The 26,272-nt window shown below is 42.9% G+C and overlaps 1 protein-coding gene across 4 annotated transcripts in view; it reads left to right on the plus strand.

The window, feature by feature from the left end:
• Positions 1 to 26,272, plus strand: part of foxp2 (forkhead box P2) — a 178,933-nt gene that overhangs the window by 139,185 nt on the left and 13,476 nt on the right. For 3 of the 4 annotated variants that reach the window (XM_088073075.1, XM_042511101.2, XM_088073076.1), the window contains 9 exons: positions 2,139 to 2,228; positions 4,965 to 5,145; positions 6,137 to 6,437; positions 9,308 to 9,412; positions 15,986 to 16,073; positions 17,801 to 17,884; positions 22,081 to 22,291; positions 24,113 to 24,216; positions 24,412 to 24,513. In XM_088073075.1, coding sequence (XP_087929201.1) covers positions 2,139 to 2,228; positions 4,965 to 5,145; positions 6,137 to 6,437; positions 9,308 to 9,412; positions 15,986 to 16,073; positions 17,801 to 17,884; positions 22,081 to 22,291; positions 24,113 to 24,216; positions 24,412 to 24,513 — 1,266 coding nt within the window. The remainder of the gene's footprint in view (positions 1 to 2,138; positions 2,229 to 4,964; positions 5,146 to 6,136; positions 6,438 to 9,307; positions 9,413 to 15,985; positions 16,074 to 17,800; positions 17,885 to 22,080; positions 22,292 to 24,112; positions 24,217 to 24,411; positions 24,514 to 26,272) is intronic. The other variant, XM_088073077.1, reaches the window with a different exon arrangement.

A 26,272-nucleotide genomic window follows, 5' to 3' on the forward strand; every position in this document is an offset into this window, starting at 1 on the left:
TTAGACCTGTAATCAGTTTTCCTTTGTTAAGTCTTTATTTAAACTTTAAAACAGCCTCATTTGGCATCACTGTGTGTGCAAACATACACATATACCCCCACACAACCCTGAGTCACTGGCTCTTGCGTGTCGCAGCCATCGGTCGCTCATGCCAATTCACCACAGCCCCACGTCCTTGACACGCTTACCAAGAGGAATCTGTAACTGATGCACTCGTTCACGTCACCTCTAATTAACCGTCTCTAGTGTGTCGCTGGTTCAATTCCCTGACAAGCATCCATCAGGGACTGAGAGAGTAGGGCACAGTTGGGTTGAACACCAGGAGCTGAATGATAGGTGATGGATGATGTAATATTTGGAATCAGCTCGAGAAAGCACACATTCGGCACCGTCTCGTGTCAGAGTTTAAATGCATTTCTCATTCATAGATTTGATTAAGGGAAGGAGAATTGTTTAATTAAGAACGTCAGTCATTCTGATTATTCCTCTTCATTAAGAGCGCTCAGGCTCTCGATTTAGTTTCAGTACAATGGCGTGCCTTTGCACTGCCTTTTTCACAGAAACAAAAGGCACTACTAATTTGACACTCAACATTTGCATATTTTTTTACAGTCCTCTACATGGTCAATCTTAAAGGAATACTTCATCCCCTAAATGACCATTTGCATATCAGTTACTCACCCCATTTTTCAAGAATTCAAGAAAACTGTTCTTCTCATATGCCTCCATGGTGAACAAAGGATCCGAAAGCTCAGAAATTTCTTTATGAATTGAAGTCAGTGGGGGCCACGTTTAACAACAGCAAAACTGTATCAAAGCATCTGTTTACAGACTCTCACACAACTAAATGCAGTGTAATCCAAGACTCATTTATCCAGTTCTATGCTCAGAACTTCCCAAACATGCATTTTCTCGAAAGCCTGACTGTTTAAAACACTTGAACAGTCTCACGCCTGGACAAGTGGTGTACCTTCACTGTGGATGCAGAAGTGTCTTAACTGTAAATTCTTGGGAGACCTGGATTATACTGCAGAAATTGTGTGAGAGTTTTTAAGCTAATGTTTTGATATGGTTTTGCTGTTGGACCCCATTTACTTGAATTCTTTAAGAATTTTCTTCACCATTGAGGTTTAAAAAAAGGTTTTCTCACCAAATTCAACAGAACACCTGGTGAGTAATCTGTTTGTATGTACAAGTGGCCATGTGGGGGATGAAGTATTCCTTTAATAGCAAAGTTTAGCATTTTTAATGGCATCGTTCTTAAAAAACATTGAGAATCAACTCCTACTAACTCAGCAACAATCACTGGGTCAGACCTGTCCTCAGTCAGCATGAAGTGAAGTTCCATTGATTTATGTTGATTAAGTGACTATAGCAGGAGTTATGAAACATGCTCCAAGGGCTTAATATTCATGTCTGTCAAATCATGTGGATATTTCTATGGCAGTTTGCAAAGAATTGGACCATGGATTCCTCTGACCTGCTTCATGGACTTTTCATTCAGACCAGAAAGCCATCTGAAGATTATAAGAAATAAAACTGAAATCATTGTCTAAATAGCTGTCAAAGTATGTGTGTTAAAGGAATCAGTTCAATGTAGCGAACCTGCTCCTGAGAGGCTTTACTCTGTTTATTTCAGCCACTCCAAAGGAAGCCAATGCACTCTGGCAGCCAAATGCATCGTTAATATGATGAATTGTTGCCCCCTACAGAACTGTGGGACTATTAAACGTCCATATGGAGAGGACTGCGAAAGACAGCGAGGATACAAATGCCAAAAGCAGTAGAAAATGTACTTATAATGTGCAACAGTTTCAGCATAACCAACATGTGAAGTCCAGCTGGCGCTTAAGAAGTGCAGGCTGAGGAGAATATGTCTAGTTAATTGTAAGGAATCTACTTTGAGGGTTTTTGCAAGTATATCAATTAGAATTAGTCATATTTCTCCAAAATGGCATAAAGTCTGAGTTATATCATTTATAACATTACAAATGAGTCAAATACATCTTTGAGCAACCTTGCTTCAAAGCCTATGAATGCTACAGTATTATTTAGAGACAGTTTAGAGATGTGCACTTTGGCAAATATGGATTTACTCATTTTCTTACTTTTCATTCTTCCTCTGTCTGTGTGTGCAGCAACATCTGCAGGAGTTTTATAAGAAACAACAGGAGCAGCTTCATCTGCAGCTTCTCCAGCAGCAGCACCCTGGCAAGCAGGCTAAAGAGGTAGGAGCACCACTTACACGCACACTCTCTTATGGACACCGATGATTTTTCTACACGATCACTAATTAATAAGAAAAGCAAAACTCTCAGATCAGTGTTTCTCAGCCAGGGGTCCTTGAGGGACTTCCAGGGGGTCTCCAAGAGTCTATTTTCACTATTTAATTTACTACTGAAATAAGATCAATGTGAGTAAAGGCCCAGACGCACCAAAGCGATATCAAAGAACTAGTGGAGAAAAAGCCAGGCTGTTGCGTCGCCTCATGTCACATGTGTCCCAGTCAAAAAGTTGCCTCTAATTATGCCACAAAGACTACAGTCAACAGCCAACTAGCACGTTTTGTGCCTACGTGAGCGGAAACAGTTCTCCATAGTCTGACAGTTAGCACATTAAAAACATAAAACAAAGGATTTGTACAATGCGCCAGCAAAGTATGACACAGTCAATCTCTGCCAAAGAGCTCAATGGCAAAAAAATCATCTTACTCAAGTTTGTTATGGCTTCATGCCCTCTTGACTTGAGTAGAGTGAGTTCGTTTGTTAACAGGCTCCACCATCTCCTACGCTGTTCAACAAATGATAAGGTCAGAATTGTGCCAAAGTTGTGGGGCATACCGTGAAAACTAGGGCTACAGATGCTCACCGACAGCCCAACATTGGCCGTCAGCCAGCTGGTGGCTTGGTGTGTCAGGGCTTAAAGAGTCATAAGAGGGACTATTCTGACCGTAGCGTTTCCTTCATCCATGTTATCTTCCCAACTGTAGTTGCCAATGATATAATTCTGGTCTGTGACCCGATGTGTATAAATGTACTCAAGGTCCTTGACGCTGAAAAAGGTTGAGAAGCACTGTATGAGATAATTAGAAACACGGGAATATTTTGATCGTAAATACTAGTTTAAACTGAAGTCTTCAAATCCGTTCTCATTTTGTCAACCACAAGCACTCAATTCAGTCTTCTCAGATGACAGATTTGTTGTTTTGTAATTGAACAAAATCAGCTGGTTAATTTGCTATAAGCGAGCAGACAAACCCCCAAACACACACACACACACACACACACACCACTAATGAACTGTTTCAAGTGATGTTCACTCACAGTATGCATGCCACATTCCCACACACTCACTGATTTATAGAAAGAAGACGAGAGACAAAGGGGTCCTGGGTCCAACTCGTTAATGAACTGTTTCTGCAGGCGTACAAACACTCACAAACACATGCAATCGGCTCTAAAGTTAAAGCGTACGGCGCTCATAAATCACAGTGACAGGCAGCCAGTCGACAGACATCGTTCTGTGGCTATCAGAGAGGAGGAGATGAGCGTGACAGCCTCAGCCACATTTGTGTTGGAGCATTACACGGCGTCGAACCGTGAGAGGCAGTCCGGGGCCACATCCAGGAGATACTGTACGTGTGGAAGCAGTTAAATTGATCAGAAAAAAGGCACATATACACACACTGTCCTTCTTTTTCTCTCTCAATGTGTTGCACATCTCAGTGTCTCCTCAAGCAGCCCATTATGCTGCCCCGACTGGAAGTAGGGCTGACCTCCCGGCGGCTTTGTTTCTGTTTGGATTTGTGAATAGAGTTTTTCAGGGGCCCCGCCATCAAATATGGAATAGAAATTGCTGCCTTATTTCTCTTGAGGCAGGGTGGAGGGAGGACAAACTGCCTTCCTCCATCACTCCATTATGCAGCCTGTTTTCCAGTGAGCGCATCACAAGTTTTACCCCCCCCCCCACCTTCTGTCCCTACACCTCCACCTCCATGCTTTTCCAGGTCCAACATGATACAAACATTAAAAAACACGTGACATGCTGTTTGCACATGTACAAGTGCAAGAGGGGGAGAACAAATACAAACATCAGAATCACAGTCACCTATGTGCATCCTCTCTTTTGGCATTACAGACTAGAAAGACTGAATCTTTTCCACTTCTAGCCAATTATTACCTGAGACTCAAAGCTTTTGTCTCTCCCGAAAACTCACTCCCTCTCTGACTTGTTTTGCTGCGGCGACTTGAGTTTGATGTTTTCCATTTTGTTGTTATTTTTTGTTGTTGTTTTGCACAAGGCTTACGCAATTGCCTGTCTGGCCCAGCGATAAACAACTCTGTGAGGCAGCGAGGAGAGCAGAGAGAGGGGGAGGTGGAAGGAGGAGGGGGGGGTGCATGTGCGTGCATACGTGTGTGTGTTTGCACTGCTGTCTATGCATCCACATGCGTGTGATGCTGTAAATCTCTCATTCTGCCAGCTCCCTCTGGCCACATAAGCTGTAACAGACCATCAGTGAAGGCGAGACAATTAACTATCAGGGGGTGGTGGGATGGCGGGGGATTATACCCGAGGCTTAGTATCATACACAATCACAAGGCACATACACTGACGGGCTGGAGAGCTGGTATATCAGCCACAGCTTTGTGTCTTGTTTGTGTGTGTGCTCACAGATGTGAACACACACAGAGACGAGGCAACAACACTGTGGTACAGCCCAAAAAAACAGGAGACTAAGTGAGCACACAGAGAGCGAGCGCGTGCAGAGAGACAGAAGAAGAGGCAGAGAGGTATAGCTAAGGTCACGGCAGAGGCGAGTGAGTGCAGACTCTCTACACACAGCACAAACACAGCTCCGTCTCCTCTCCCACTCTCTCAGTTGTTAATTCATCTGTAATTTTCTCTCCCTCCCCTCCTCTCCACTCCTCTCTTTGCTCCTCTCCTCCTCCTCCTCCTCTCTATAGCAACAGCAGCAGCAGCAGCAGCTGGCCGCCCAGCAGCTCGTCTTCCAGCAGCAGCTCCTGCAGATGCAGCAGCTCCAGCAGCAGCAGCACCTGCTCAACATGCAGCGGCAGGGCCTGCTCTCACTGCCCGGGCCCGCTCCCGGCCAAGCCGCGCTGCCCGGACAAACCCTGCCGCCGCCAGGTAAGAGGAAGTGGAGAGGGAGAGGGGAGGGAATGTAGCCGTGTTAATCTTAGAGCACGTGACTTGCAACAGTGGCAGGTCACATGCTTCCTGGGTTTCGTCTGCAGGTGTTAAGTGTCTTTTCAATCTTCAAGCCTGTCAATCCCACTTCTCTTCTGTCTCTCCTTCCTGCCTTGTTTTTTGTTTTCTCATTTGTATGCACCTGTGTCCCCCCGCGTTATCTCTTAAGTATGTCTGTCTGTCTGCCTCCTCCTTCATTGGTATGCTCTTCTGCCATCCACTTTGTCCCTAACTCTCCACATGATCATTTTGTTTAGTCTTCCCATTCTTCCTTCTCTCTCTCTCTTCTTGTCTGATTGTGGCTTTCTTTGTCTACCTCTGTTTCTCTCTCAGCTCTGCCTATGTTTGTTGTTTTTTCCATCTCTGTTTCTATTCCCTCAGCCCCCTCCTTCTTTCCCCGCTTGTTGTTGTTGTTGTTTACTGCCTTCTCTGAGAGCCAGGGAGAGGAGAAAGAGAAGAATAAAAGGACAGACAGAGAGAGAGGTAGAGGAGAGCAGGCTCCATTTTCTTCTCCCGAGCCAAGTAAACACCTATGTTTGTTGTTTACCACTAAAATGGCGCAGAGAGAAAACAACAGGCAGGGAGATGTTTAGAAGGAAATCAAAGTATTGCCTAATTAGTTGGCAGGCTGCAAACAAGCAGTGGACAAAGCTTGTTTATCTCAGATGGAACATGCACACAGTCGCCGTAATCAGGGTTTTATAGTTCCTTCTCGTCGGAAACTGGGCAGAGAAGAAGAACACTTGATTGTATTGAGCAGTACAGTTCAAACTGAGGTCTGCAGTGAAGCAGTGCAGGATGATAGTCTCACTGAGGGCAAGGCCTTGAGTCATGCAGCTTTATACAACTTTTATGGCTGTTGAGTAAAGTTTGCAGACTTTATGCTTTTGTCTCACAGCATCTTTTTTCCTCTCTGTGTCTTTTTCTCCAGCCGGCCTGAGCCCCGCCGAGCTGCAGCAGTTGTGGAAGGATGTGACTGGAGGCGGTGGTCACGGTATGGAGGACAACGGCATCAAACACAGCAACAGCGGCAGCGGCACCGGCGGAGGGGGCGGCGGCGGCGGCGGTCTAGACCTCTCCACCAACAACTCTTCCTCAACTACCTCCTCCTCCAATCCCGCCAAAGCATCGCCGCCCATCTCTCACCATTCCATCGCCAACGGACAGTCCCCCGCCCTCAACCACAGAAGAGAGAGGGAACGAGAACGGGAACGGGAAAGGGAGCGAGAGAGGTAATGGAAAAATGTCAACTTTTTTGACGTAGCGCCAAGAAGAAAAAAAAAAGAAGGCAGAGAAGATGAAAAGTTTACTACACAAGCTTGTGTGCCACAATTCAACACAGGAGTTTTCACAGTGTTTGTCCTCGTTTAAAATAACAGCATCGTTACAAGAGGGAAAACATCATGTTTTGTTTGTTTGTTCAATAGTTTATTAGAGTCTTAGTGATATTTAAAAAAAAAAAAAAAGAGCCTTGTTCTCCCAGGGGACCACGTGTGCCGTTGAACGCACTTAGCTTGCACACAGATATCAAAAGCAGGGAGAGGAAGCCATGCAGGCAGACGCACTTACAACAAGCCTCTCTGGCAGGCAAGACAAGGTAACCTCCTTGTACATTAAGTATTTAGTGCTTTCTCTTTTTTTTTTTCCTCTTTTGAAAATTACCTTCTTTGCTTGCTTGTCATGTAAACAGAATACGTGATGCCTTGAGTGGCGTTTCCAGGATGTTTATCCTTGTGATGGCGTCTTTTATAAATGCACCCAGCACCAAAACACTGACTGTTCACATATCTGCCTATCTGGCCCATGCATTATTCAAAGGCTTTTCTTGGGCGATATTATAATAAGGACTTAGGGTAGCGGCATGTGTGTGCGTGTGTGTGTGTGTGTGGATGCTCGGTAGAGACTCACACTGGAGGTGGAAGTGCTGTGTAATTGGTTTAAAGTAGATGCTATCTCTCCAGTACCACTAAAAGGAGGCTTGAAAAAGATACCTTTAGAAGGAAGACAGAGAGAAAGAGAGGTAGGGAGGGAATGAGAAGAGAAGGAAGAAGCAGGGGGAGAAAAAAAAGACGTTTTATCTGCCTGTGTCCCGAGGGGTGTGTGGTGTCTCATAATGATCGAACAAGGAGTATTGTCAGGAGCACTGCTTACTAACATGCAACGGATCGATGTGGGGAAAGCCCCTCTGTAAAACACAGTGTGAGCTCTGCCAGCACACACACATATTCATGGGCCACACACATGCACACAGCCGTCGACCACACATGCACAGGCATAACCTATAAGCAGACAAACACACACTGTACGCAACACACTGCCGTTCTCACACAGACAGACACACACACAGCAGTGCCAAGCCTAAAGGTTAAACTGTCATCTTTAATAGGATGTGCTGTCTAGGCAGGGTCGTAACTTATTTGGGTGCCATTTGAAAAACGCCAGAGCACCCCCTGCCCCCATTGTCCTCAAAGAACATAAGTTACACAGAGTATTAATCTCCTGATGAAAATTATATGGCTGTCTGGATTTTTAATGTTTACTTGAAAGCGTCCACCCCCTCCTCCCCATAATGGCTTTACAAGATGGGATGGTGGCTGTGGTGGAGACAAAGCTACAGATCATTCTAGATTTCCATTGGGGATGTTAGCTCACACTTTAGTCTACGCTGTCTCTTACTTAAAAAGACATTTCGCTCCAAAATCAAAACTACATGTTATCAATCTGTTTCGGTGTGAGTTAAAACCTGTGGCTGTGGAGATATTCGCCATCGAGATGTCTGACCTCTCTCCAATATAATAGAACTAGATGGCACTTGGGTTTTGGTGCTCAAAGCACAAAAAAATTGCTTTTGAAAACCTCGACAGCAATGTCCAGAAATCATGACCAGACTACTGAAGATAATCCACAAACCTTTTTGTGAGCAGTTTAATGTTGGACCTATTTTCTCCTAAACTACACCCAACAGCCATATCACTTTGCAGAGGGAAGCATGCATCTACTGCTGGTTCACTTAGCACCACAGAGCTAGGTAATGTTACAGCTCAGCCGAGGAAGACCTTATTAATGTTTACATCTCAAGCTGTCACGAGCATGAACCTCTCATCGTGAGCAGATGCACACTTCCTTCTGCGCTGTGATGTGGATAGCAGGTAAAGTTCAGTAGAAAGAAAATATTTCCTTGCTTAAAAACTCAACAGCTATGTCTCTTTCCAGAAATCATGAGTCTGTTCCTCAAGATAATCCCCAGACCGTGTTGTGAGCAATTTCATGGACTATTTTCTTTCTGCTGAACAACACCTGTCAAACATATCACCTTGCAGAAGGAAGCGTGCATCTGCTCATGGACGAGAGGCTCATGCTCATGACAGCGCAAGATGTAAACATAAGTGACGGCCTCCTCGGCTGAACGTTAACTAACTCAGTGGTGCTAGGTGAGCTGGCAGTAGATGTACGCTTCCTTCTGTGCAGTGAGTTGGTTAATAGGTGTTGTTTAGAAGAAAGAAAATAGTTCCTACTTGAAACTGCTCACAACAAGGTCTTTGGAGTATCTTCAGTAACTGGTTCATAATTTTTGGAAAGAGACATTGCTGTTGAGGTTTAAAATGCTTTGAGCACCACAAACTTGAGTGCTATCTAGTTCCATTATATTGGAGAGAAGGCAGACATCTCTACAGCTGATATATCCAACACTCTGCAACTTACACCAAAACAATCTAGACTGATAAAGAGCACTACAGGTAAGATTAAACATACGTATTTTTGATTTGGGGTTGAACTGTCACTTAAATGTAGTTGCATATTGTGATTATCTTGGTTGATTTGAGATGAATAGTCTCTGAGTTTTCAGAACATCTGCTTTAAAAGCCTCTGTCACTATATATTTGTTTGTTTCTCTCTGTCTCTCCTTTCGAGCCTCATTTTTGAACAACTCAACTAAAGTGACCTTTTTTGACCCCTTTTTTTGCTGATTGAAACCTGGCGTACACAAACCTTAAGCCTTTGCAGATTCTGTTATGAACTCAATGCTATCCTCCCCTTTTTCACTCCCTCTTGTTTGGCTTTCTTGTTAACTTATTTTCTCTCTCTTTTTTTGCTGTTTCAGTTCACTACATGAAGAAAGTGGAGGGACCCACCCCCTGTACGGTCATGGTGTGTGTAAGTGGCCCGGCTGCGAGAACATCTGCGAGGACTTTGGACAGTTTTTGAAGTAAGAGCACACAGCAATGACACAGCTGTTATGCTGCAGACGATTTTCTGCTCACCTCTCCCTGTTAACACCATGTGGGAGTTTTTGTGTCTGTACAAGAAGCTAATTTTATTGTGAAAAACACAAAAAAGTCCTCCTCCTTTCTGCGGGTACAGAGGGGCCCTAACAAAGAAAACATCATTGCCTTTCAAAGAGTGCATTCTGACCTCGCAGACAGCCGGCTGACAGGGTTCAGCTCAAGCAGCGCCAGATTCAAACCAACTCTGATCCATAACAAATCTCCTTCCTGGCGTGGAAGGGCCTGATAGGTTTGTGAAAAAGCGTCAAAAAGCTAATGGCAACTCGCACGGCCGCACACTTACCTCCACAACAAAGGCCCCCATTCACTGTTGTCATGGTGCAGGCGCTAGAGCGAATTAACTCTTCATGCTCCATCAACAATTTAGTTAATTAGCTCATTTGTAATTGGCCGGCTTTGTTGCCAGGATGTTAGTGGGGGGACATCAAAGGAAGAAGGTGTTTGCAGCACTGCCGATTACAGGTTATCACATTGCCACTCACTGAGACTCTCTCTCTCTCTCTCTCTGTCTCTCTCTCTCTCACTATCACTCTTTCCCTGGCTCCCTGCTCTCACACAGAGAAGAAAAGAAAGGGAAAGCTTTAATTTGAATATTCTAATTAGATTTGTAATTAACTGTGAAATAACGATCTGGCGAGTGTTTTTCACGGGCTGTAAAATGTCCATGTGAATTCGCACAAAACTATTGAAATCAGGACATTGTTCCGGCGTATTTTCTCAAATTATGCATTTCTCTACAGTAGCGAGTGTAATAAGTTGCAGAAAGCTAAAAAATGTACTGATACAAGAATCCACCCATGGGGGAGCGCTGTAGGATTTAGGTCAGCCTTTTTTTTTCTTTTCTTTTTTTTTTGTTAATTCTACAGCAGCTTGTGAATTAAAGCTAAAAGGTGTATCTGTGAAATGAAATGACTAATAAAAACGGTGTTTACCAGTCTTTGAAAGACGCAGGCAGACATGACATTAAGCTACGTTTTCACACCCTATCAACGCATACAATACACTCAAAGGAGCCATAATTGACAGCGATGGATTTAAATGAATCAGAGGTGAGTAAGTATTGCCTGACAAGAGTGTTTGCTTATCCCCTGTGGAAAATGTGCCACATACATGTCAATATCAGTTTTCTACAGAGGACATCCATAGGCATCATGGAAAAGCCATGCTTAAGAAAAGCCGGTTTTCTGTGTGCGATGCATTGTCCAACCTGGACTACATGTGCAAGTCCAGGTAGAAGAGTTTGCCTTGCAGCTTGGGGACAAATGTGTGCATGAGAAGGCAAGCCTGTATCAGATTAGCAGGTTTCCTGATATCTTGTCCTGTCACCTCAGTACACTTACTTAAAGAAGACATCCCTCTGCACTGTACGCTTGGTTCACACGCAAACAAAACCCTAAGTCTGTGTGCTCTAAGGATACTGTGTCTAGGTAGCTTAGCTTGGTTATTTAGGCGAGGGGGCAGAGATGCACCGTATAAAGCGATGAGAATCCGGTAAGCTGCTGAGGCAATGCAAAAGGATGCACGGTAGTAAAGACAAACTGCAAGAGCGAGAAAGACACGCGGAGAGAAAACAGGTAGATTTCAAAGTTTAAAGCGAGAGCACAGGTTGGCAGACGGGGTTTTTTGTAAGAACGCTTGCCAGAACATTGGCTGCTACAAAACAGAACAGTGTCTTGGTTCACCACACACACATACATACCCACACACACAACATCCCTGCAAGTCAGAGGCTGGCTCTATACTGTAACCCAGCCGGCACATGAAAAAACAGGCACCAACAAAGAAGGCAGACTCGTCATCAGAGCAAAGATGGCTGCTCGGTGGCGTGCCTTGGAGCAGTGATTGTCGGTGTCAGAGGGAGTCCTTTTATGTTTCCGGAGATGCCAGTCGGCTACACACACACGCACACACACACACAGGCACAGTTTAAACGGGGTTACATAAAGCGGGTGTCAGATTTAGATGACAGTTTAGATGTTAGTAGTTGGGAGTGGGTTACGTGTGCGGGGAGGGTGGGGTGTACCCAAGTCAAGCTGGCGTCTCGTAGCTCGCTGTAGGAGCTCAGCTCAGCGACGGTGACACGTTTAGTCATCTATTGTTTTGTTGCATGAAGAAACTTGTCAAGATCAGCATTTAATAGCTCTTCAGCGCGCTTTTAAGTGTTCTCACCTGGAAAAGGTAGCCGCGAGGTGGCTGGCACCCTGAATTAGCTCTCTGAAGTTCAAAATGAAATAATATTGCTTGGGAATGTTTCTTGAGTGGTGGGTGTTGGGGCTTGTGTATGTGTGTGTGTGCGTATTTGTGTTAGTTACATGAAAAGGAGAGAGAGTGAGGCATTAATGCTATTAGTGCATGTGCTGGAGCTATTTTTGTGGGGAGACATGAAAAACAGAAAATGCAATCAATGCTTTAACATTTAATCACTGCATATTTATTATTTGCATAGTTGTATAAAACCACGGCTTTACAAAAACCCTGACTAGCGTAGTTTTTGAATAGACCGCTACACTTATTGATCTAAAGAGATAGTTTGGATTTTTTTTCAGTGGGGTTGTATGAGGCACTTATCCATAGTCAGTGTCTTACCTACAGTAGATATTTGTCAGCATGCTCCCAGTTTGGAGAAGCAGGCAGGAGTACCACCATGGAATCTAGGCAATGTACTGCCGTGTATGGGGGCCAACAGCAAAACATATTTTAGCCACCTAACATGATGCTCCCACCTAAAAAATATAACAGTTTAAGTGTATGTTATATGAGAGTATTTTCACCACTTTAAATTTCCATTAGATATTCCTTTTCGACAGTTTTAGTTCTTCATCTATGCTTTGGTCAAAGCCACCAGACTCCATATTGTCATTTTAGTTCGCTCAACACAGCAGCTGCTGATCTACCACTTCTTTGATAAGTAAATTAGTTAGTGTTACTGTGTGACTTTGGTGAATCAGCACTAACACGTTTAAATGCCATACAAAAATGTAAACATGCTGACTAATCGAAGCAGCAGTAGACTAACTATTCCTGTGTTCAATGTTAAAACACTAGAGTCCGGCTTTTAAGAAAGCGATTTAATGGCTTCATTTTACAGTTGGAAACGTTAAGGTAAAATAATAAAAATACTGTCAATATAGCATACACTTAAAATGATATTGAGTATTTTTTTAGGTCACTAAAATATGTTTTGTTCCCTACTTGTCCACAACTGTAGATTGCGTAGCCTCCATGTTGGACCCCAGCCTACTTCTCCAAACAGAGGGGCGTACCAACAGAAATCTACTGTATATAATATACTGTTAATGAATAAGCATTTCAGACACTTCAGAAACTTAAACTGTCCCTTTAAATCACTCTGATTTCAAGCTTATAAAACAACAACAAGCAGACGTGATTATATTATATCCAGTATGATGTTTCTTCTCATGTCTCGTCCCCCCTACTTTGTCCTTTCACCTCATATATCGATATCCTCCCACCTCGATAAGATGCAGTCTTATCTCCTCATAAACAGCTACTTGTTCTCACACATACACACTTAACTCTTCCACTCTCTGTCACCCATCTGCTTTCCTTATTACTGGCAGGAAGGCAGGCTCCATGTTAAAATGGCAAGCTCAGCCGCCAACGTGAACGCTGGTGTCTGTAACCCAGTGCTAATTAAACCCACAAGGCAGCAGCCAAGTGTCTTCGTCTCTATATAACGTGCACACACACACACACACACACACACACACACACACACACACACACACACACACATAGACACACTGTGGAGGCAGGCAGGCCCCTGGCCCCTGGATAGCTGAGCTCCCCTCTACCCCTCCACATGTCTGCTGCACTGTGACAAGACCTTTAAAACGGAGGGCATTACTTATGCACCACCACCATGGGGAAAGTGTGTGTGTTTGCGTGTGTGTGTGCGTGTTTGCATGCTTGTGTATATGCACTTGTTTATGCATGCCAGTCGGTGCTTCTACTCTTTGTATATGTGTGTATACATTAGTTTGGATTTAGTGTGTTTAGGGGCCTAACTTGCTGTTCTCTGCTGGGCCCTTGATAATACACACAGACAATTAGTAAGAGTATATCATCCATATATGCTGGCTTTAGTAGATTTATTATTGGGCCCTTAGTGGACGTTGATGGCCTATACATATTCATATACACATCTGTGGAGGGAAAACCTTTGAGATGTTTTCTTCTCTTCTCTTTAACAGAAGAGAGAAAATGCAGCATCCAATAAAAAAAAAAGAAATCTTTATCTGTGTCTCACCTCTCCCCCCTCCCCCTATATTTATCACTCTCTTTGTCTCTTTATTTGCACTGATTTCTCCACGTTTGCCACATCTCTCAATCTCCATTTCCATGCTTTCTTCCCCCTGATCTCCCATGGCCTTCATCGCACGAGTTATTCCCTCGTCAAGGTGGAAATCAATGCTTCAATAAAACGAGGCATGAACTGTAAACATAAACAGGAGACACGTATCCTTCACTTCTATGTTTTTTACTTGCAAATTATTTCGATTTCTTTATAATTACAAGTAACCAAAAGGCAGCAGGGATCCCAGCTTGCTGCCTTTTGAGTATAGAAGAAATCATACAGGAGAGAAGAGATGGAGGGAGTTAAATAAGACATGAGAGTAAAGGGATTTTTATGTTACTAAAGAAAAAACACAAAGTACCTTTTCGCCCACATCTCAGTAAATAAGGTGTTCTTTCATTAATGTTTTTTGTCTGCCCGCCTATGCCCCCCTCCCTTCTTTTTTGTCTTTGTGTGGCATTATTAATGCACAGTAGGACGTGCTGCCATTTGAATATTTCATAAATGCATGTAGTAATCTGGCTGTAATCGCCTTGCTAACTGGCCAGCAGTGGAAGGTGTGTGCATGCAGGAAGGCTTTGACACAATCACACGCAAACACACGCTGACAAAACATAAGAAAAACAAGCTTGTCAATGAGAGGCAAACTTAATAAAGATTTTTTGCCCTCTTTTTTTTTGTAATGAGGTATCTTCAGGGACAGCGAGCAGCCCTGCTCTGTGCTTTTGAAGCAGCTGTAATTCATGACACACGCCATACATCAAGTGCATAAGATAGCATTATGGGCAGTGAAATGAAAAGGGTATTTGCAACATTAGTTCCCTCATCCTGCGAGGGACGTGATTAAATGATTAATGTAATGCCCCCTTTTTGCATGCGCATTCTGAAACAGCAATTAGGCACAGGGGCTGGGAGAAATCCACCAGTTTCGTCCCTCCCCTCTCTTGCAGCCGCTATCCCTCATCCATCCCCCTCCTTTTTTTTAATGCTACCTCATTCTTGATTTATAATGAAAAACACATCCTGAGCATTAGACCTGAAATGGTGACAAAAGTATAAGCAGGGATGAGATTTTTTTGTGTGTAATTGAAAGGTAGAGAGCGATTGTGATTACAAAAGCTTTTGATTGGCAGGCCAAGAGAAGCCGGCTCGATGAGTTCTTGTTTTGCAGATAAACAAGAAGTGAGGAAGAGAATAGAGGAATATGTGATGGGAGTGTGCATTTCTGTGTGTTTGTGCAAGTTCATGATAATGTACGCAAGTGTGTGTGTTCTTGGATAAAGCCAGCGAGAGAGAGAGAGAGAGATTTTGTACTCCCTCTAATGCACTGGAGGCAGCGCTGTAAATGATCATTGAAGGGTCTGCAAGCTAACCTATAATTACTGGAGATAAAGTGGCAGCTCTGGCATTTCATAAGCATGCCTCCTCAAAGCTTGCTTTGTGAGTTTGTCACCAATGATCATTTAGATAGAGGCTCATTACCCAGCATCACAACACTTTAGAAACCCCTTTTCGCCCCATATTTGTGTGCATGTGTGTGTGTGTGTGTGCATATGTGTGCTTTACCAGGGAATAAAGGTCTATCTTAATGGCGAGGCTCTTTTGTGTCCTACAGACGAAATCCAATCAAGACAAAAAAAACCCTCATTGACTGTTATGGCTGTCTGGCTGCCTTTTTCTTCTAATGAGGCGAACACACCAGATACATTTAATATGTCTGCAGCAGGGGATAATGCACCTCCAGTTGAAGAGCTGCTTTTGTGTGTCAAATGTTGCCGGTGTTAAATTGTGTGTATTGTTTTCGGTAAACGAAGGAGACAAAGCCGTTCTGCTGGGCTAGCATCTTTTATTCTCTGCAGAAAGCAAGCGCTCAGGGTGGTACTGAAGTTAGCCATCTAAACTGGCGCGGGCCCATTGTCATGTTAAACATGGCACCACACACCGTCATGTTACTTCTAATTACCTCATTTCAGAGCAGAACAATGGTTTTTCTAACAGTATCCTATAGATAATTGCCTCAGTATAGAAATATTATCATGAAAACAAAACAGTGGTGAAGCTGATACTGTAATTATCAGCCTCCAGATTTTGGATCGGGGGGGAAGTGAGTTGAATTTCTGTGATTTTTTTTTTTGACACGTTTAATTGATTTTAATTCCTGTCTCTGCATCTCCAGGCACTTAAACAGCGAACATGCCCTCGACGATCGGAGCACAGCCCAGTGTCGAGTCCAAATGCAAGTCGTACAGCAGCTGGAAATACAAGTAAGTTTCCCGTAAAGTGAGAAAAACTTTATTGGCACATTTTTACCATTGTCTCATTCTACCACCTCATTTCTCATTCTTACTTATCCAGTCCAAACAAAACATTTTTAAAAGTTAGCGAGAGAAAGGCCACACTGTGGTCTGCTTAATACTCCCAGACAAGCAGGACCTGCTGAATTCAACAAAGCCACTAAACAAAGGAATCCTCAGGCCTTACAACGAAAGCCATTATGGCTGTTTTAATTGAATTAAGCGTGTGCTTTATTTTCTCTGCTTTCTTTTTTTTTTTTCTTTCCTCTTTTTCTTTCCAATTAATTGCGAGCGCATCTCTCCCGGTCTGCTGTGTTAATTAACTGCACTTTGCACCTGAAGAAAGCTCAAAAGGAGGGAACTATTTTCAGTAGGTGGAGCGTGACCTTATTAAGAAGTCATGCTGGCTAGATAATGAGAGCGCTGATTGAGCGACATTATTACTCAGCACTGCCGACAAGCGCTCATCTGCCTTTAGAAACAAATAGATACGTATGTTTTAAAGTAGGCTCCAACAAAGTGGCAGCTGGAAACATTCAGTCTGCCAGTTGAAACCAGGCCATCGTGCTCTGCACAGTAGCATAAAATGGGATCAATACTGGTAAAAATATTAGGAATATGATGGCAAAAGTGTAGCGTATACTACATAGTGCCCTAAGGCCTGCTAGAAGCCAAGCATTTCCCCCCTGCACAGTTATTTTCTGCTCTGATAAACAGTTTGTGTCTAATGGTTAGGAATTTCATATTAAAAGTAAATAAATTCTGTTGGCATGCAAGAAAAAAAAGGATTTTTGTTATTTATTTCATTCTCTGTTTTGTTTTTCATTCAGCTATTGAAGTCTGCTCTTTACAGTGTGACCAATTACAGCGTTGCACTTGTGTTGTCTGTCCTGTCTCCCTTTTTCTTTCACTCCCACCATCCCTCTCTTCCTCTTTTTTTTTCCACGAGAGCCGTCACTAGTAATGAGGCCCAGCTCTGTGTATGTGTGCACCTCCGTGCGTGTTGCTTGTCTGTTTCTCTGTGTGTTTGCTTCACTTGTGTGTGTGTGTGTGTGTGTGTGTGTGTGTGTGTTGAGCCTTTCACATGGTCCAGTCCCTGTCACTCCCTGTGAATTAGATTGATGATAGGCGATGGCTGGGGCCACTAACTGGACCGGGGAGGCGGGGCCGCCTGGCACCCTGTTTGGAAGACCCCTTCACCTCTCAGCAGCTGCTGGCTGCGCTCCATCCCCCTAACAGTGTCCACAGGACTTTGAGCAGACACTCAGGACCACCTAATTTATGGCCCAACTAGCTTGTTACTGTCAGAGTCTCGCTGACCTAAATTTTGCTATTGACAAAAAGATGAAATGCTATTTGTTTTGCCTGACCTGTCTGCACCCTCTCCTCCCCCCGCCGCTCTTTTTCTCCTCACATCACCAGCAGAGACGTTCTCGCTTAGTTCATGTGAACCCTTTTCTTTCTTTCTGTCTTCTGACCATAGCAGCCCAGTGTCATGTTGCATATTGTTCATTCTCATCTTTTCTCCTCTCCTCTCCTCTCCTCTCCTTTCTCTCCTCTTTGCTAGTGTTCTTCCTTTCCTCTCCTCCCACCCCTCACACTTTCTTCTCCTCTTTTTCCCTCCTCTCCTCTTTTTCCACTCCTCTCCTCTCCTCTAATCCACCCTAATGTACTCTCTTCTTCTCTTCTCTTAACAGCTTTCTAAAGAACGTGAGCGTCTTCAGGCGATGATGGCCCACTTGCACATGCGGCCCTCGGAACCCAAGTCATCTCCCAAACCAGTGAGTGCATATTGCTTCAGCTAGCGTAAACAGGCTCGTCTCCGAGTGGGGCCCCCACACAGAAAATGAACAGTTTAAGCAGCCGGTGGTTGTGCCGAGTGAGTGACAGAAGATGAAAGGGTGGAATGGGATTTGTAATACCGAGTTATATCTGCTCCTTATCAGGTATTGTGCGGCGTGAGAGGACAATAGCGCTTGGAAGTGTATTAGACGGCAGAGCGGCGGAGTCCTTGGCTAAAATGCAGGGTCATTTCTTAGTGATAGATATAATAGCCAAAACAACCTGTTGGCTGCTGATGGCTGTTTGGCTCACTGGCCGCAGCGCCACTCGAAGATGGAATGAGAGAGGAGAAGATATGTCATTTTAACAACAAACACCTGAAAATTACAGCTGAGTGCTGAAGATGGGGTGATGTTGACATAAATACTCGCAGTGCTGCTGAAATTGTCTGCAGAAAAAAAAAATACCCCAAATTGTGAAAGGGGTCATAGAAGAAAGAAAATGATGTCATTCTGCGTTTTCTTTCTGTCGCCCTTTTACTTTTTCGATTGATTATAAATGCATTTCTGCCAAGCAGCATTTGAATTAAATATTAAGATGATAGATTTTTGCAAACATTATTTCTTTGCAGTTTTGAAATATTTGAGAGCAAAACATTGTTAGCGTGTTTCTGCTGCTTAGTAAGTGCCTACTTTCAATAGAATAATTTTCCTCATCACCTCTCATCATAGAATGTAGATAATCACAAGATAGCATAATTAGCCCATAATTCCATCAGGAATCAAACTCCCTTTTTATTATTCAATCTCTCTTTCTCTCTCTCTCTCTTTCTCTCTCTCTCTCTCTCTCTCTCTCTCTCTCTCTCTCTCTCTCTGTAGCTTTTTTTAAATCTTCAAAACTCCAGCAGCTTGGTTCCATCTTGTCCAATAAAGAATTTGCAGCCTATAATCCATGCCTGAATATGAATGAATGATGCTAATGAAGTATTGCATTACATAAAGAACACATGAAAGAGCAGCTAATTGCATTTGATGGTGGGGGCAATTCAGATGGAATTCCTAAACGAACAGCTAAGTCCTCAGTTTTAAGGCTCCCCCGTTTTTTGGGTTTTTTTTTTTTTAAGAGGAGGTAAGGTGAAAATTTAGTGCAGGGAACAAACATCCATGTATGAGTAGTAAAAGTAGAACAGATTGATAGATGGATTTCAAATGGCTGCATGGATTTACATGCAGTAGAATCACAGGCCAGAAACAGCCAAGACATTTGATAAATATGAAGTGTCTCTGTTAGCCTATCAGGGCTGGAAATAAGTCCTATTTTTTCATTAGTGAAGCCCATGAAGAACCAACGGCAGACGAATACAAGACACCGGTGCACTGTCTCCAATATGACCCCATTTATTCTCTGAATTGCACTTCATTAAATGCTACCTTTTGGCCATGCCATGGATGGATGAGAATCAAAGTTAGCAAGGCTGCAAGTTCTGAATAATAAGATCTCTCTCTCTCTCTCTCTCTCTCTCTCTCTCTCTCTCTCTCTCTCTCTCTCTCTTTCCCTCTGTCAGCCTTGAGTGTGTATTCAGATGAGCGAGGGGTGACAAAGTGCTCATTCCTTCATCCGTTTGACTGTAATCAATTCTATGTTGCAAAGAAAAAAAAAACATGGGATTGCACGCCTGCAAACATGTCACGCTTGTCGCCTTGGCTCGTAGGTGAAGAGGCTGCAAAAAAGGACAGGAAATTATGTTTTAACGTTATAAATATACATGCCCATACGCACACATGAAAGGCATTTATTTTGAATTTAGTTTGCATATTTTGTGGTGTTTCCTGCCCTACTGTATGTGAGTGTTTATCAAATTCCCTGGTATTCTCCACTTCAGTGTCTGGTTTGGGTGCATGTAGCAACCACAGCCACTTAATTTGACATAGTCACATGAAATGGATTGATATTAGCGGTCAAGTGTGTGGATGTAAAATGGGTGTCTGTCAGCTGGCTTTTATTATTGTTCAAGGCAGATATTTCTGGCTGTGTACAATCAATCAGACCTATCAATATTTAGATGTATATACTTTTCATAACCTCACAAACTCTCATCCTCATACTCAGCAGAGGCCCATATATGCAGCCAGCCCTTGTCCCAGCTCATCACTGTAGCAGGTCATTACAGCTAAGTGGGCATATAATTATCATCTGAAAACCCCCTACATCCACCGGAGTCTCTCAAACTTGACATTTCATCGTATTTATCAACACACGCCACAAATGACCGTCGATACCTTCCTCCTCAGCCCCTCCATCTCTCAGCGCCTTCGGCCCCACAATCCCTCCCTTCTTTCAAGTCGGTTTTAATTCAAACTCTCGCACCGAATGCATTCCACTTGTGGACTCACAATTAAGGCAATTTGGTTTGAATATGTAACGATGTCATTACCATTCCAACTAAATTAGCGCAAAGACTAAAAGGTCAGTTAGGAATTTTCCAGTCGGTTAGAGCCTCTCACATGAGATTTGGGAGGCAAACGCTAAAAGTGGTTGGAGAAGCGGGACGATTAGCGAGCACAGTTGGCATTCGTGCCAGAGGTGACGAACAAGCTCTGGTCCCTAATGTTGAAGGAGCGGAGGAGACTAAGACAGAGTGGATGTTAGTGTGTCTTGAGTCACCATAACTGTCCATGCAGGTTTTTGTTCACTTGTCTTGAGAAAGAACATGTACTTCTTCTACTTGTTATACTTCCTCAGTCTTATTGGAATAGGAAGGCTGAATGATCTGTAACTGTAATAATGGCTTCCAGTTGTTTTGTTGATGATGTTTGATCAGTTTTTGTCATGTATAAATAGACAGTTAACTTGGTTTATCCAGCAGGATTATTGTACTCTCTCACTGCACAATGCAGTCACTGGTTGCACTTATAAAATCAGAACTTATGGCTGAGGTGGAGTTAAGGTCAGGTATGAAGATACTTGCCATGGGACTGTAGAAATGTGTCCGCTGATAAAGATTTTGCAGTTTTTACTGCGGGCACTTTATTCAGGACAGGCTGTGCAGCAAACTGGGGCTGAATTCTTGTGTGATCTCGTGAATCCAGCTGCTTTGCAAGGTAACATGATTTTGCCAGACATTGAGGAGGAGTGATGTCACTTTAAAGGAATACTTCACCCGCAAAATGATCATTTGTACATCAGTTACTCAAATGTTTTCCTTGCATCCCTCCATCGCAAACAAAGAATCCAAAAAAATGCAAATGTTCCTCATAAATTTAATAAATTGGGGTCTATTTTCAACAATAGCAAAACTATATCAAAACAACTGTTTACAAACTCTCCTGTAACTGTTGTACTATAATCCAAGTCCCATTTATTCTGTTGCATGCTCAGTGCTTCCCAAACACATGTATTTTACGCTAAAATGTTCCAATAGAAACACTAACATTTCAGTGAAAATATTTGGGAAGCTCGGTGCAAACGACTCGATAAATAAGACTTGGATTTTACTGCATGAGTTGTGTGAGAGGTTGTAAGCAGATCCCATTTGTATGGAAATTACAAATAAAAGAAGAAAATCAAATGTGAGTTAGTAGGCTATGGTTATTAAAAAAACATTTCTCAATCAAATTTATAGAGCAATTACTATCGTGATAAATACTGTTATGCAATATGAAATGACACATGCCATGATCGAAGATTTTGGTTTTATCGGCCTCCCCTATTTGACATTTTGGTAACAAGTGCAGCGTGACGTCATGAGTTAGATTGTAATTCTGGATCAGGGTCGGACAACCTCAGTAGCCCAATTCACAACGACAGCAAGCAAGGTTTTAGCAGCTCATTGCTTCAGTGTGAAAGGATTATGGGTGGTTGTAGTGGGGGAGATGTAGAAGGAGGGAGGGAGGGAGTGATAAATAGAGAGATAAAGAGAGATGGGGCCGGGATAACACGGAGGCTGATCGTTGGATAATCTTGAACAGCGTGCTCTAATTAGAATTCTTATGATACAATTTGGTGGTTGTAATTAGTGGAGATGGGCTGGCTCCTCTCCACGAGCCTTGTTAGTGGAAACACAGCTGTGTTAGAGAGGAGGAGAGCAGACACTCGGCTCTGTCAGAGAAACCACAAAATAATGCCTTCCCCTCTCTCTCTCCCTCCCTCCCTGCTTCTTGTATCTGTCTCCACCCACAATCTTCCTCCGCCCCAGCTCAACTTGGTGTCCAGCGTCACCATGTCCAAGAACTTGCCCTCGGCATCGCCCCCCAACTTACCTCAGACCCCGACCACGCCCACAGCACCTATCACACCCATGGCCGCCATGCCCCAGGTGCCGTCGGTACTGGGAGGAGCCAACGTGCCCAGTATGGGAGCCATGCGCAGACGCCACTCGGACAAATACTCCATGCCTCTCTCGTCAGGTAGGACCAACTACTCAGCGCTGTACATGACACAGAATTACAGTGCACAGTTCATTATCAAGCAAATCTGCTCACAATATGTTTGATTACATGAAAATCCCAGTTTATTTTAGGGAACTGAAACACACGCTGATACATTAAAGGGATAGTTTGGAATTTTTTCAAGTGATGTTGTACGGGGTACTTAATCATAGTTGGTGTATTACAAACAATAGATGGGACTCAGCACACCCCCCAGTTTGGAGAATCAGGCTATAGTTCCACAGGGACACTAAACGGTGTACTGCTGTGGATAGGGGTCAGCAAAAAAATAATTTTAGCCACAAAAAATGTCCCACCTACAAAAATCGACATCAGTTTAAGTGAGTGCTATATTGAGAATATTGTTAGCGCTTTACCATTCTGTCAGACAGCCTGTTGCAATGGAAAAGTTGATGGCTTCAGTTCCCCTTCTGTGCACTCGTCAAAGCCACCAGACTCCATTGAGAAAAAGTGTAATTTTAGCTCACTGAACACAGGGGTTGCTGGTGTACTGTTGCTTAAATCAGTTAGTTTGTTTTTGTTACTGTGTAACTTTGGTAAAAACAGAACTAACCCTTTAAAACACCCAAATCACATAATAGCACTAACAAACTAACCAATCGAGGCAGCAGTAGACCCGCAGCTCCTGTGTTCAGCAATGTTAAATCACTGTTTTTCTCAACGGAGTCTGGCTTTGAAGAGAGGGATTTAACAGATTCATTTTCTGTGGGAAATCACTGTCCGACATTAAGGTTAAGTGGTGAAAATACTCTTAATATAGCATACACTTAAACTGATTTTGATATGGTTTGGTTGGCATTTTTTTAGCTGACTAAATTGCATTTTGTTGCTGACCCCTTCCATAGCAGTAGATTGCTCAGACTCCAGCCTGCTTCTCCAAATAGGGGCTGCTGACATCTACTGTTTGTAATATACTGCCAAACAATAAATACCCCATACAACCCCAATTAAAAATGAACTATTCCTTTAAGACATTTGGGGCATTAGATGTTAATTTAGCTCACATTCTGATTCTGTTTCTGATTTGTGTCTTGGATTAAAATTCATATCAGAATTTGTTGCCTTGAAAAGATTTTTTTTTCCCCTTGAACCTAATTTTCTATTCAAATTTAATGACATAAAAATGTTGAAACTGCAAATTACGTGTGATGCCTCAACCCTGAACACTGCACTATTAATAGTACTCAACTCATAATGGTGTTCTAGTACTATTTTAACACACACAGACACATAATGTGAATACACACTCACACACACCCCAACCACAGAGGCTTGTTGGTCTTACCAATGTGAGCCGTCTGGTGGTTTTCTAAAAGCAAGCCTGTGTTTAATCACTCTATATGTAAATAGACAAGAACTTCCTCCGTGTATAAATATTACATGAATGTTAATTAAGTTCAAATAATGGTGAAAAAATACAATATTTATTACATTAAGACATTCCATGTGTTAAGCTTTGCATTTTAAACGGTCCGTCTTTGATGTTTATATTTACTCTCTGTGTTTAGTGTGAAGACACATAAATTATTCAAGTCCACCCTAACTAACTACACGGATCTCATTTTATGGATGTATTAGTGTTTAAGATCTCTCACGAGAGAGATTAATTAAAAATGCATTTTGTTAGACATAGAAAATGCTGATTTGATGTGCCCCCTCCCAACCCCTACCCTCTTTTTCTCCCCCCCTTTCTCCCCTTTCTCTCTCACCCCTTTTAATTTGATGAAACCTTGAGTAAATTCAATACCTAAAGGAATAAAAATTTACCAATTATTTCAGGTGGTGACACAGTATTTATTTTTCCAGAGATTGCCCCAAACTACGAGTTTTATAAGAACGCAGATGTCAGACCGCCATTTACTTATGCAACCCTCATAAGACAGGTGAGTGGGAAATAAATTAACTTTGCCTGATTAGATTAAAATTAATTGCTGCATGAATCATGGAAGCTCTCTCAATCCGTCAGTGTGTGTGTCTGTGTGTGTGTCTGTCTGTGTGTGTGCGTGTGTCTGTGTGTGTGCGTGTGTCAGTTACGTGGTCTCGTTAGTAAACCATTATTTGATGTCATCTCATTTCAGGCTATCATGGACTCTGCCGACATGCAGTTAACGCTTAATGAAATCTACAGCTGGTTCACACGCACGTTCGCCTACTTCAGACGTAATGCTGCAACTTGGAAGGTAACCTTTCTGAAGCCTTCCACCTCCACCTTTCACTGAAGTCAAAAACCTCAAGAAAGCATATATTTACCCAGCAGCGGGCGATTCACACTCCTCTCCCTTTCTCCTGAATAGAGCCCATTCTTCCTCTCTTATTTATTTTTTCCGCCATTCTGCCTTTTCTGTTTGGAAATGACAGCCGAAGGAATTATTCTGCCTTGGATATCGTTTTCTAATTTGGTGCAATTAATAGCGGAGGGCTCAGCGCAGAGAGGAGAGGGCTGTGATGCACTAATTATACAGCAGCCACTCCATCATCAGCACCTTTTGTTAAGAGAGACACCCCACCTCCTACTCCCTGAAACCACCTTCTCTCGCATATCATTGGTTAATTAGGAAGAAAGATGGCTGTTTGCCTGTTAACCAGCTCTCAGCTGTGTGAAGGAGTGCTAGGCCAGAGACGCTCACATGTACAAACACATAAAAAGAGCGGGGTTAAGGGTGTTTTCATGTGGAACTAAAGCACGGGGGAAAGTGAGAACTGGCCTGTCATGGAGGGAGCACTCTTTATTTACCCACACAAAAGGGCCCATTTGTATATCTGTCCCTACAACTTTATTGTCCTGTCTGCCTCCACAAAGATGGTAAAAAATGTCTTCCCCCGCACACCAGAAGCGTGTCTGCGCGCTGATAAAGAAAGCCTCGGCAAGCGTCTTCCCCGTCTCATCCCGTGGCCCCTGCACGTCATCCGTTAGCCGCCTTTAGCCTTTGTGGCTGCACAGAGGGACTGGAGGGAAAACGCGACCAGCCGCTCATCAGTATGCAAGATGCTGTGCAGCACTAGATTTAGCAAAGTGAATTAATTTGGATTTGGGATGCAAATGAGCACATGGGCGTGTGATCACCAATTCAGGCGGGCATGCAAAAAAATAAATAAATAAATTGGTGCCCTTTTCCAGTTTGTTACGTACAGTAACGCGCCATGTTTTGCTGCGTAATAATGTTATGACAAGATATGTTTTGCAGCACAAAACAACACATGCGTATGTGCCATTTATAAAAGAGCACCTCTGTTGCTGTGATACAATGATATCACAATGACATTAGAAATATCTTGTCTCCCGGCCCGCACAATAACCAAGGTGATCTATTTACACCCACAGCTCCACAATTCCCTTTGTAAGCATTAGGGGGATGATCAGCGATGGGCTTGTCGTTTGATTAACGGAGAGAATTTGTTTTAAAAAAAAAAAAAAGAAGAAAAGAAAGAAATGAAAGGTAGTTTAATATCTTGGTCTCATCAGCTCAAAAGAGGGATCTACCCCCCCACCCCACCCCACTTTCCTCTCTTTCTCTCTTTCTCTCACCCAGAAGCTTATTAGTTCTAACTATATAGCATGCATAATAAAACTGCTCATTTGCTCATTAATATTAAAATTATCATATTCAGAGCCATGGGCATTAAGATCAATCAAATCCTGGGATTTTCAGGTCAGATGCGAGATCTGCTTATGAGTTTTTTTTTTTTCTTTTTTTTGAATCCCTTTTTCTTGCAGAAAGAGCTGTACACAGCAAGCTTAGGGAGATGATAAATATGAGAGGCAGGGATATTAAAGCCAAGGTTATTATTTGTAGAGTCTGATGCATGTTTTAATTATGGTCCGAATAATATAAGAGTGCTTTTTTTCTATATGTTTTTTCTAATTAACGACAACACCTTACTGTGTGAAAGACAGATCCTGTTTTAATTTAAATGCAGCTTTGATAAAACGGATAATTG

The sequence above is a fragment of the Plectropomus leopardus genome, chromosome 22, assembly GCF_026936395.1.
Source record: "Plectropomus leopardus strain MGB_pleo_1.0 chromosome 22, ASM2693639v1, whole genome shotgun sequence".
Classification (NCBI taxonomy): Eukaryota; Metazoa; Chordata; class Actinopteri; order Perciformes; family Serranidae; genus Plectropomus; species Plectropomus leopardus.